Below are 13,167 nucleotides of genomic sequence, written 5' to 3'. Positions count from 1 at the left end.
AATTTTTAGATGTGATATACATATCACAACTGGAAAGGGACTCAATTAATTTTCATAGAATTGCAGCATGTATAGATAATCTTTTTCTTTTTTTACTGATTCTTTTATTCATTTGTTTTTTTAATTTAATACATTTTTTATTTTTAATTTTGTGGGCATCTAAAGTAGCTGTATATATGGGGCACATGAGATATTTTGATGCAGACATGCAATGCATAATAACCACATCGGACTAAATGAGGTATGTATCCATTACCTCAAGCATTTATCCTTTAATGGACACATAATGGTAATTATTATAATATTTTGTATTATACAAAATACATAATGGTATTTTGTATACATAATACATAATGGTAATTATTATAATTACCATTATGTATCCATTACCTCAAGCATAATAACTACATCAGACTAAATGAGGTATGTATCCATTACCTTAAGCACAATCCAATTCTAATCTTTTAGTTATTTTAAAATATAAAATAAATTACTGTTAGCTATAATCACTCTGTTGTGCTATCACATACTAGATCTTATTTATTCTATCTATTTTTTTTGTGCTCATTAACCATTCCATCTTCCACCCAATCCACTCCACTGTCTTTGCTAGCCTCTGGTAACCATCATTCTACTCTGTCTCCATGCATTCCATTGTTTTAATTTTTAGCTCCCACGGATAAGTTAGAACATGTGAAGTTTTTCTCTCTGTGCCTGGCTTATTTCAGTTAACATAGTGACATCCAATTCCATCTATGTTGTTGCAAATGATAGGATCTTATTTTTTTTTTTATGGCTGAATGGTATTCCACTGTATTTAAGTACCACATTTTCTTTATTCATTAATTTGTTGATGGGCACTTAGGTTGCTTCCAAATCCTGGCTATTGTGAATGGCGCTGCAATAAACATGAGAGTCCGGATACCTCTTTGATATACTGATTTCCTTTTTTTTAAGTATATACATAGCAGTGGTATTGCTGGATCATAAGGTAGCTCTAGTTTTTGACTTTTTGTTGTTTCTATTTATATCTTATTGTATTGTCTGTCTTGAAAAGTTGCTGTGGTTGTAATTTGTGATAGGTTCATTGTTTTGTCTTTCTACTGAAGATATACTCATATCACAATTACAATGTTATAATATTCTGTGTTTTTCTGTGTACTTACTAGTAAGTTTTTTGCCTTCAGATGATTTCTTAATGCTCATTAACATCCTTTTCTTTCACACTGAAGAACTCCCTTTAGCACTTCTTGTAGGACAGGTGTTGCTGAAATCTCTTAGCTTTTGTCTGAGGAAGTCTTTATTTCTCCTTCATGTCTGAAGGATATTTTCACTGGATATACTGTCCCATGATAAAAGACTTTTTCCTTCAGCTCTTTATGTCATGCCACTCTCTTCTGGCCTGTGAGGTTTCCACTGAGAAGTCTGCTGCCAGACATATAGGAGCACCATTGTGTTATTTGTTTCTTTTCTCTTGCTGCTTTTAGGATCCTTTCTTTATTCTTGACCTTTGGGAGTTTGATTATTAAATGTCTTGAGATAGTCTTCTTTGGGTTAAATCTGCTTGGTGTTCTATATCCTTCTTGTACATGAGTATTGGTATATTTCTCTAGGTTTGGGAAGTTTTCTGTTATTATCCCTTTGAATAAACTTTCTCCTCACTCTAGGGGTTTTAAGCCCCTTTAAGGCCAATAAATCTTAGATTTGCCCTTTTGAGGCTATTTTCTATATCTTATAGGAATGTTTTATCATTTTTAATTCTCTTTTCTTTTTTCTCTTCTGACTATATATTTTATTTTCTTTTTTTTTAAATTTTAAATTTTTAAATTTTTAAAATTTTAAATACCAGTCTCTGCCTGGCTTTGGTATTAGGATGATGCTGGCCTCATAAAATGAGTTAGGGAGGATTCCCTCTTTTTCTATTGATTGGAATAGTTTCAGAAGGAATGGTACCAGTTCCTCCTTGTACCTCTGGTAGAATTTGGCTGTGAACCCATCTGGTCCTGGACTTTTTTTGCTTGGTAAGCTATTGATTATTGCCACAATTTCAGCTCCTGTTATTGGTCTATTCAGAGATTCAACTTCTTCCTGGTTTAGTCTTAGGAGGGTGTATGTGTCGAGGAATTTATCCATTTCTTCTAGATTTTCTAGTTTATTTGCGTAGAGGTGTTTGTAGTATTCTCTGATGGTAGTTTGTATTTCTGTGGGATCGGTGGTGATATCCCCTTTATCATTTTTTATTGCATCTATTTGATTCTTCTCTCTTTTTTTCTTTATTAATCTTGCTAGCGGTCTATCAATTTTGTTGATCTTTTCAAAAAACCAGCTCCTGGATTCATTAATTTTTTGAAGGGTTTTTTGTGTCTCTATTTCCTTCAGTTCTGCTCTGATTTTAGTTATTTCTTGCCTTCTGCTAGCTTTTGAATGTGTTTGCTCTTGCTTTTCTAGTTCTTTTAATTGTGATGTTAGGGTGTCAATTTTGGATCTTTCCTGCTTTCTCTTATGGGCATTTAGTGCTATAAATTTCCCTCTACACACTGCTTTGAATGCATCCCAGAGATTCTGGTATGTTGTGTCTTGGTTCTCGTTGGTTTCAAAGAACATCTTTATTTCTGCCTTCATTTCGTTATGTACCCAGTAGTCATTCAGGAGCAGGTTGTTCAGTTTCCATGTAGTTGAGCGGTTTTGAGTGAGATTCTTAATCCTGAGTTCTAGCTTGATTGCACTGTGATCTGAGAGATAGTTTGTTATAATTTCTGTTCTTTTACATTTACTGAGGAGTGCTTTACTTCCAAGTATGTGGTCAATTTTGGAATAGGTGTGGTGTGGTGCTGAAAAAAATGTATATTCTGTTGATTTGGGGTGGAGAGTTCTGTAGATGTCTATTAGGTCTGCTTGGTGCAGAGCTGAGTTCAATTCCTGGGTATCCTTGTTGACTTTCTGTCTCGTTGATCTGTCTAATGTTGACAGTGGGGTGTTAAAGTCTCCCATTATTAATGTGTGGGAGTCTAAGTCTCTTTGTAGGTCACTCAGGACTTGCTTTATGAATCTGGGTGCTCCTGTATTGGGTGCATATATATTTAGGATAGTTAGCTCTTCTTGTTGAATTAATCCCTTTACCATTATGTAATAGCCTTCTTTGTCTCTTTTGATCTTTGTTGGTTTAAAGTCTGTTTTATCGGAGACTAGGATTACAACCCCTGCCTTTTTTTTGTTTTCCATTTGCTTGGTAGATCTTCCTCCGTCCTTTTATTTTGAGCCTATGTGTGTCTCTGCACGTGAGATGGGTTTCCTGAATACAGCACACTGATGGGTCTTGAGTCTTTATCCAATTTGCCAGTCTGTGTCTTTTAATTGGAGCATTTAGTCCATTTACATTTAAAGTTAATATTGTTATGTGTGAATTTGATCCTGTCATTATGATGTTAGCTGGTTATTTTGCTCGTTAGTTGATGCAGTCTCTTCCTAGTCTCGATGGTCTTTACATTTTGGCATGATTTTGCAGTGGCTGGTACCGGTTGTGCCTTTCCATGTTTAGCACTTCCTTCATGAGCTCTTTTAGGGCAGGCCTGGTGGTGACAAAATCTCTCAGCCTTTGCTTGTCTGTAAAGTATTTTATTTCTCCTTCACTTATGAAGCTTAGTTTGGCAGGATATGAAATTCTGGGTTGAAAATTCTTTTCTTTAAGAATGTTGAATATTGGCCCCCACTCTCTTCTGGCTTGTAGGGTTTCTGCCAAGAGATCTGCTGTTAGTCTGATGGGCTTCCCTTTGAGGGTAACCTGACCTTTCTCTCTGGCTGCCCTTGACATTTTTTCCTTCATTTCAACTTTGGTGAATCTGACAATTATGTGTCTTGGAGTTGCTCTTCTCGAGGAGTATCTTTGTGGTGTTCTCTGTATTTCCTGAATCTGAATGTTGGCCTGCCTTGCTAGATTGGGGAAGTTCTCCTGGATAATATCCTGCAGAGTGTTTTCCAACTTGGTTCCATTCTCCCCGTCACTTTCAGGTATACCAATCAGACGTAGATTTGGTCTTTTCACATAGTCCCACATTTCTTGGAGGCTTTGCTCATTTCTTTTTATTCTTTTCTCTCTAAACTTCCCTTCTCGCTTCATTTTATTCATTTCATCTTCCATGGCTGATACCCTTTCTTCCATTTGATCGCATCGGCTCCTGAGGCTTCTGCATTCTTCACGTAGTTCTCGAGCCTTGGTTTTCAGCTCCATCAGCTCCTTTAAGCACTTCTCTGTATTGGTTATTCTAGTTATACATTCTTCTAAATTTTTTTCAAAGTTTTCAACTTCTTTGCCTTTGGTTTGAATATCCTCCCGTAGCTCAGAGTAATTTGATCGTCTGAAGCCTTCTTCTCTCAGCTCGTCAAAGTCATTCTCCATCCAGCTTTGTTCCGTTGCTGGTGAGGAACTGCATTCCTTTGGAGGAGGAGAGGCACTCTGCTTTTTAGAGTTTCCAGTTTTTCTGCTCTGTTTTTTCCCCATCTTTGTGGTTTTATCTACTTTTGGTCTTTGATGATGGTGATGTACAGATGGGTTTTTGGTGTGGATGTCCTTTCTGTTAGTTTTCCTTCTAACAGACAGGACCCTCAGCTACAGGTCTGTTGGAGTACCCGGCCGGCCGTGTGAGGTGTCAGTCTGCCCCTGCTGGGGGGTGCCTCCCAATTAGGCTGCTCGGGGGTCAGGGGTCAGGGACCCAGTTGAGGAGGCAGTCTGCCCGTTCTCAGATCTCCAGCTGCGTGCTGGGAGAACCACTGCTCTCCTCAAAGCTGTCAGACAGGGACATTTAAGTCTGCAGAGGTTACTGCTGTCTTTTTGTTTGTCTGTGCCCTGCCCCCAGAGGTGGAGCCTACAGAGGCAGGCAGGCCTCCTTGAGCTGTGGTCGGCTCCACCCAGTTCAAGCTTCCAGGCTGCTTTGTTTACCTAAGCGAGCCTGAGCAATGGCGGGCGCCCCTCCCCCAGCCTCGCTGCCAACTTGCAGTTTGATCTCAGACGCTGTGCTAGCAATCAGCGAGACTCTGTGGGCATAGGACCCTCTGAGCCAGTTGCGGGCTATAATCTCCTGGTGCACCATTTCCTAAGCCCGTCGGAAAAGCACAGTATTGGGGTGGGAGTGGCCCGATTTTCCAGGTGCCGTCTGTCACCCCTGGAAAGGGAACTCCCTGACCCCTTGTGCTTCCCGAGTGAGGCAATGCCTTGCCCCTGCTTCGGCTGGCGTATGGTGTGCTCACCCACTGACCTGCGCCCACTGTCTGGCACTCCCTAGTGAAATGAACATGGTACCTCAGATGGAAATGCAGAAATCACCCGTCTTCTGCGTCGCTCACGCTGGGAGCTGTAGACCGGAGCTGTTCCTATTCGGCCATCTGGGCTCCTCCCCCCTGACTATATATTTTCAAATAGCTTTTCTTCAGGCTCACTAATGCTCACTTCTGCTTGATTAATTCTGCTATCAAGAGACTCTGGTGGATTCTTCAGTATGTCAGCTTTTGCTTGATTCTTTTTAATTATTTCAATATCTTTGTTAAATTTATCTAATGGGATCCTGCTATCATTCTATTGATATTATATATCACATTGATTTGTGTATGTAGAACCATCCCTACATTGCTGTGATAAATCCCATGTGGCCATAATGAAATATCTTTTAAATGTGTTGTTTAAGTCAGTTAGCTAGCATTTTGTTGAGGAGTTTTGCATTAATATTCATTAGGGATATTGGCCAGTAGTTTTCTTTTTTTAATGTGTCTTTGCCTTGTTTTGATATCAGGGTAATACTGGCTTTTTGAGTTTCCTCAAAACAGCTATTTTGAATTATCGGTCTGAAAAGTCACATATCTTTGTCTTTCCATGGTTGGTTCCTGGTACCTTATTTAGTTCATTTGGTGAGGTCATATTTTCCTGGATGGTCTTGATGCTTTTGGATATTCATTGATGCTTAGACATTAAATAGTTAGGTATTTATTGTAGTCTTCACAGTCTGGGCTTATTTGTACTTGTCCTTGAGAAGGCTTCCCAGGTATTTGGAGGGGCTTGGATGTTGTGATCTAAGATTTTGGTCACTGCAGCCATTATCTGCACTGGGGGGGCACCCCAAGCTCAGTGAGGCTGTGGCTTTTGCAGTCTCATAGAGGAACCACCTTGGTGATTTGGATAAGATCCTGAATAATTCTCTGGATTCTCAGAGACTTTAGTTTTCTTCCCTTACTGTCTCCCAAACAAATGGAATCTTTTTCTCTGTGTTGAGCTGCCTGGAGCTGGGAAGAGAAAGCAACATAGCATCCCTATGGCCTCCACCGCAGAGACTGCACTTGGTTAGAACGGAATCAAGCACAGCACTAGGTGTTGCCCTAGGCTTACAATAATCGTTGTCTGGCTACTGCCAATTTTCATTCAAGGCCTGAGGGCTCTACAATCAGTAGGTGATGAAGCCAGCCAGGCTGGTGTCCTTTTCTTCAAGGTGGCGGGTTCCCCGGACCTCAGGTAGGTCCAGAGATGTTTGGGACCCAGGGCTTGGAGTCAGGATCTATCCACTCTTCCCTTCTTTTTCCACAAGTAGAGGAGTCTCTCTCTGTGGCCACCAGCGGCCCTGGCCCATGGTGAGTTTTTCCTGGCTACTGCTAATCTTCACTCAAGGCCCAAGGCCTCTTCAGTCAGCTTATGGTGAATGCTGAGAGGCCTGAGTTTCTCCCTTCAGGCCAACAGGATTTTCTCTGGCCCAGGGTAGGTTCAGAGATGCCATCCAAGAGCCAGAGCCTGCACTTGGGGACCCCAAGAGGCTGCTCAGTGCTCTACTCCACTGTGCCTGCGCTGGCATCTGAGCTGCAAGACAAAGTCCCATTTACTCTTCCCTCTCTTTTCTTCAAGCAGAAGTAGTCTCTCCCCATAGCCACCACAGCTAGGAAGGTGCTGGGTCATATCTGAAGCCAGCATGCCTCAGAGTATCACCCCAGGCCCACGGCATGTACTACCTAGCTACCACTGCTGCTTATTCAGGGCCCAAGCGCCCTTTATTCAGCGGGTGATGAATCCTGCCACGTCTGGGTTCATCTTTTCAAGGCAGCAGGTTTCAGCATGTGTCTAGAAAGGTCTGGGAGCTAGGGCCTGGAATGGGGGCCTCATGACTTTGCTCAGTGCTCTATCCTACTGTGGCTAAGCTGGTGTCCAAGTTTGAAGACAAAGTCGTCTTTACTCTTCCCTCTCCTCTCAGCAAGCAGAAGGGAGGAGTTTTGCTCAGAGCTGCGAGCTGCATTGCCTAGGGTTGGGGGAGGGATGATGCAATCACTCCCTAGCTCTCCTCAGCTGGTGTCTCACTAGATTGCATACACCCCAAGTCCACAGGCTCTGAGCCCAGTACAGCACCATGACTTGCCCAGGAATTGTAGTCCTTGTGGCCTAGGCTGCCTTTCAAGTTTATTTAGGACCCTCGGGCACTTTAACCCCGGTGATGAGCTTGCCAGTTTCAGAATTACCCATCCTGGAAGTCAGGTTTCGACTGCTGGGATGGGCAATTCTCCTCTGGGTCAGGCTAGTCTAAATGCTCCCTCCACTGGTGCCAGCTGAGTTCTGCCTGGTGTTGCTTTTCGCTGTGACAAGGTAGCACTGAGTTCTAATGCAAAGTCCCAGTCACCATGCTTTCCCTCTTCCAAGTGCACAGACTCTCTCTGCATGCCATGTGGCTACTGCTGGAGGATGTGGGATGGGTGGCATTGGCAGGTCGACACTGTCTTTCCTGCCCTCTTCAGTGATACAGAGTTAAAACCAGATACTGTGATCACTCACCTGATTTTTGGTTCTTACAAAGGTGCTTTTTGTGTGCATAGTTGTTCAATTTGGAGTTCCTGTGGAGGCTGATGCTCACAGGAGGCTTCTTACTAGGCCATCTTTACAGATAATCTTAACCTCAGGTACACGGACATCAAGGATGGACTTCATAGAAAAGTGAAAAACCCCTAAAAATTGTGTGTGTATACATTCTTCTAGCTTTCATTAGATCCTCAAAGTCGTTTGGGACACCCAAAGTTTGACAACTGGAGAGGAAGTAATGGAGAGTTCTCATTCGGGTTCTTTGGTTAGTTTATTCCTTTTTTTTATTTACAGACATTATCCTTTCCTATCTATGGCTTCTTAGTATCTATTTCTGTCTTCCACTTCTCTGTGACTAACAGTACCGCCACAACTGTATCGGCACTCCTCGTTTATGTCAGAATTTCCCATTACCAAATGGTCTGAACAGGGAAGAGACATTTCCTACTAACATAAAAATCAGAACATGACTTTTTTCATGGTGGATTGAGAAGGTGAAGTTTTCGGAGATCTCACTTGAGGCACTGGATTATGAGTGTGGGAAGACATTAATTTCTCCTGCTATTCTCTCCTCTTTTTCCATCCTATCTCTGTTATTAAATTATATAGGATCAAGTTGCCTTGTGAAGATATAATGACATTAGCCAATAGTTGGTCCTTTTTTTATTACTTTATATCCAAAATTATGCTGTTCCATTTATCTTCCTAAAACATAATTCTGATCCTGTCCTTATTCTACTCAAAAGTCTTCAATGTTTCTCCATTGGAAATAAATTTCAGACTTTGTAGCTTGGCATTCAAGTCTTCTATAACTTAGACTTTCCTCAGCTTTTCACTCAAACCCTGGATGTAGCTTATCTAAAGGGTTCATGCTGTGTGCTATACCTGGAATGAATGCTTCATTCCAGATGCCGAACTCTAAGTTTCCAGATTCTATTCATCTTCCATGTCTTTGCTAATGTGAGATTTTTTTTTTTCCCAGAGGTCTTTCTATGATCTCTTCACATGGAATTAATCTTCTTTTCTGATAAAATGTAACTTATTATTTGTACTTTTTAAATGACACCAATTATGTTTAGCCTGTTATAATTTTTTGCTTTCATGTCTTATTTTTCTTATTAAATTATAAAATTGTTAATGAAAAATTTTGCACTTTTTCACCCCTGGATTACCTTATAGCTAGCTCATAGTGCCACATACACAAAAGTTGCTCAGTAAATATTTGTGGAATGATGATTGCCAACATGTGTTGAGAATTTACGTGGCAGGCACTTGTTAATATTTATATGTATTTCTCTTTTAACCTTCACAACATCTTTATAATAAATGTACTATAATTATTCCCAACTTACAGATGAGGAAAAAGAGGGTTAGCGAGGTTGTTTAACTAGTCCAAAGACTCAGTTAGTAATTGTCAGACTATGGTACAAACTCAGAAGTTCTGACCCCAAAGCCTAATGTTCCTAATCATAGTGTTATACTAAATAATTTGTGGATCGAATGCATGAGTAAGGAATTAAATGGAAATTACTTCGTAGATTCTGAGCTATGGTGATTAAGGGCATGTAAAACTCACTTAAAGTGATTCTGTCTTCCAGAAATTTTCAGACATAATTTTATTATGTAGTTTTTTCTTGGCTTTGCAATGACTCATTCCAAATGGCATTCCTGTCCCCATCCCTCCCTATTCCTCTGACTCTGTGCTTAGGGAATAGATATATGATAAGCGTACATCACTCTTTAAGCCTTCCAATTATATTTTGATATCTTCAGCATTGAATTTTCAGCAAGTTTTTAGTTGCATAGTATTTTATAATTTTTTAATGGTTTACTCTGCTTAGAGTGATTTAAGGTAAGTTACCTTTAAGCATTTGTGAGTACAGTGGCCTGGAGTTCTTGGTAAGATCATCATTTTGGCCATGTGCCTTTGTCTATTTTCAGTAGCCATTAATGGAGTAATTGGAAAGAGACAGAACCGTTACAGTGTGTTCTGACCCTGTATGACTTCTGCAGAGCTGTGCTGTTGTATGAATCTTCTCAGCTCTTTACTCTGTGATACTTTACTTTTGTATGCCTGGGGACAACTAGAGAGACATGCTTTTTAAAATGCTTAGACAACTGGTTAAATTTGTGAGGTGTGCGTTTATATAAGACCTTTCTTCGTGCTATAGCAATAACAATAGCAAGATGGTCTATCCAAATGAGTATAGTATTCATGAGATTACACTGAAATTGTTCAATCATGAGGGGAAGCAGAATACATTGAAGCAACAGGAGAAGAATGTAAAAGAACCTTCTAACCTTGGATTTATTCTCTGTAACACTCATGGAAATAGCTTTGGGAAGGAAGGCATGGGAACAGGATGAGTGAGCTGGCTTTAATCCAGCTGTGGTGAGGGATCACTGCAATCCGTATATGGCTTGTTCCTGGGCTAAGGGAAGAACTGCACAGCCTTCCTACGAATTATGCTGCCATAAAAGAACAGCTGCTCAGCGCCAGAAGAGGCTGTCGGCACCAGGCAGTCCTCGAAAGAACTACTGTCTGTCTCTTTCTGTGTAGTTCTGATAAATGCTTACCATATAACTTTTTCACTTATTTTTTATTCATTTTATTTAATTTTTATTTTTTTCAAAAGGAGCATTGTGGTATGATATGCTTTTGTTTATGAATGAAGAAGTACAAACCAATATAACCATATAATGATCTTTTATATATTGTCTTTCTATACAATTTTATGTATTATCTAGGCCAGCTTAAGAGAGATCAACTAATTACATGTTGTGCAGAGGAGAACAATTGAATTGAATATATCCTTTTAGTGATATAGTTGACAAACTGATGAAAAAGAATACCTGAAAGTTAATAATCAGTCACTATGATGGATGGGATACTAAAAAATAGCCAGGCATTTTAACAGCATATTGTATACATTATATCATTTAATCCTCACAACAAATCTGTGGTGTAAGGATAATTATTCCCATTTTAGAGACGGGAAACCAAGGCATTCATAAAGGAAGGGAGATGCTTTGAAAATGAATCACTATTATTCTAGAGACCAAAATAGAAGCATAGCATTAGTATGTACTTGATAGTTCTTGGAAAACTAATTACTTAAGTCAGGAATGGCTTCATTTATAGACAGAATATGTGGTCACCTGCAAGATGCAGTTTATGAGATACTGAAATCCTCACCTTCTGAGATAATGAATGCAGTTACTAGTGTGTTCAAATGAAGTCCTTGCCAACTAGCTAGCTTCATAAATTCAATCTGAGAATTGCTAGATGATGATTCTTTATATTATGTTGCATAACATAGAATAAAAAGAAAACCTTGCTATATTAACCTTTTGACTCTCACCACAATCTTGAAGACAAGCAATGAAGACATTGTCATTCTCATATTATAGACAAGAAAAACAGAACCCCAGGGAGCAGTGATTAGAGCTGTGATTAGAACCCAGCTGTGCGTCACAGTCCACCAAACAGCCTTTCTTTGCTTTCTGAACTCTATCTTTGGAGTGGCTCCTTTAGCCCAGTATTTCCAATCTTCTAGGAACCAGTAATAGGTATTTTTTAAAGGAAGGGTTCCTTCCTCAAATATATTTGGGAGAAGTGTGATATCCTGTCCCTTTCTTAGAGATTCACAGTACACATGAACATAACAGAAACCTTGACATAAAGATACTTGGTTAACTTGATTAATAGGGCCTTCCCCATAGTTACTCATCTTTAATTTTTTTCTTGGTGTTATGATTTAGATGTTACTTTATCCCTTTTGTACATAGTGGATTAGAAGAAGTGGTGATTGAAGCCAAAGGAGTATAGAACACAAAGGCTATGAGGACAGGATTTGTTCTTGTACCCTACATGGTGCTTTGCACACAACTAACATCAACAGTATTTGTGAGAGAAAAAGTAGTACATGAGTTCTAAAGGCTTCAGACAGAAGCTGATCAGTAACCAGGGTAACCATCAGGTAGAAATTTCTTTGAGTATCTGAAGGTTGTCTGAGGGTCTTTGCCCTTAGAAACTTGATCCGGCTCTTATATTGGATCTCTAGGGGCAAAGCTTTGTCCCTTTTTACATGGCTTGGTAACCATAAAATCATCTTCATCACTAAACACATTTTAATGTCTGTTTCAAAGGGATATTTCAAAAAGAAAAGTATATTTTTTTGTCTAAACTGAGGCTATTCTGTAAGAGCTCATATTTTCCAGCCACCCAGTACCCTCACTGGCATTCTAGGGAAGTTTCATAGAGCAGTGTTAGTTTATTATCTAGTGCAAATAGTCTCAGGAAATAGTACTGAAACTTATTAGTGGATTTTGAAGTTTTCCATTTCAGCAGGTTAGGGATGCTACTTTGTTAAGACTTTATTAACAGATCCTTGCAGAGGTGAAATATTACAGCTTATTGTCTTTTAATGTCCCTGGATTCACAGGTAAAGACTTGAGGGTTTAGCCGTGAAAGATAAAATAAAAGAAATATAAACATTGTAATTTTATTTGTTCATCCATCCATTAATTTGTTTATTCACAGATTGAAAAGTATGGATTCCCACCTGATCTTACCCTCACCCCTCAAGAAAGCATCCAGCTTTATGATACCATGGCTCAAGTCTGGGAAACTTGGCCCAGGGCTCAGGTAAATATAGAAATATATATTCACCAAAATGAACTTTAGTTAATGCTATTCCAGAATATAGCAAAATTACTCTTCAGGTAAGCAGACTCATTCTCTCTACTTGGTTGATGCTGCTATTTTGAAATAATAAGTTATTTTTTCTTATTTTCAGCCATTCTTTGTGACTTTATTATTGTATGTAGCATGGAATATTCTGTAATTCTCGAAAATATGTCTTACTTTAGCTTTTGGGATACCATACTACTTTAATTGCGTTTTTGGACTTATATTCCTCTGTTCTCTTCTCTGTTGGTTTTCATCTTTTCATCAGCTGTGCCCTGTATTCTTTCTTTTGAAGAGTTCACCCATCATCATAGGTTTATGTGTTAGAAATTATTGGGAGGTAAAAAGATGTTCAACAGCCCCTGCCCTCAAGGAGTTTGCAATTTTGTTAAGGAGACAAGTAAACTTAAATACATCATTGTATTTTTCCTACTATAGATTGCATAGCTTAGCTTAATTTTGTGATAATTTTCCCCCCGAGGAATTGTGTCCAGAGGAATTCATTCTTTTTAAGAATAAAATAGTCATTAAGAAGTTGGATGCTAGAAAATATGAAGAAAACTTAAAGGCAGAATTGACAAATTGGATTAAAAATGGCCAAGTGAAGAAGGTAATTTTCACACTTTCTTGGACAAAGTTTCACTTAATTGTTAATTGT

At 39.3% G+C, this 13,167-nt stretch overlaps 1 protein-coding gene across 9 annotated transcripts in view; it reads left to right on the top strand.

Moving 5' to 3' along the window:
* The window catches only part of DDX60L (DExD/H-box 60 like), a 142,645-nt gene that overhangs the window by 60,398 nt on the left and 69,080 nt on the right, over positions 1–13,167 (top strand). For all 9 annotated transcript variants that reach the window (XM_054554682.2, XM_054554678.2, XM_054554683.2 and 6 more), the window contains 2 exons: positions 12,363–12,467; positions 12,991–13,119. In XM_054554682.2, the coding sequence (XP_054410657.1) occupies positions 12,363–12,467; positions 12,991–13,119 (234 nt within the window). The remainder of the gene's footprint in view (positions 1–12,362; positions 12,468–12,990; positions 13,120–13,167) is intronic.

The sequence above is a fragment of the Pongo abelii genome, chromosome 3 (genome assembly GCF_028885655.2).
Source record: "Pongo abelii isolate AG06213 chromosome 3, NHGRI_mPonAbe1-v2.0_pri, whole genome shotgun sequence".
Taxonomy (NCBI): domain Eukaryota; kingdom Metazoa; phylum Chordata; class Mammalia; order Primates; family Hominidae; genus Pongo; species Pongo abelii.
The sequence above is the reverse complement of the archived record's forward strand: the minus strand, read 5'-3'. Positions and strand labels throughout refer to the sequence as shown.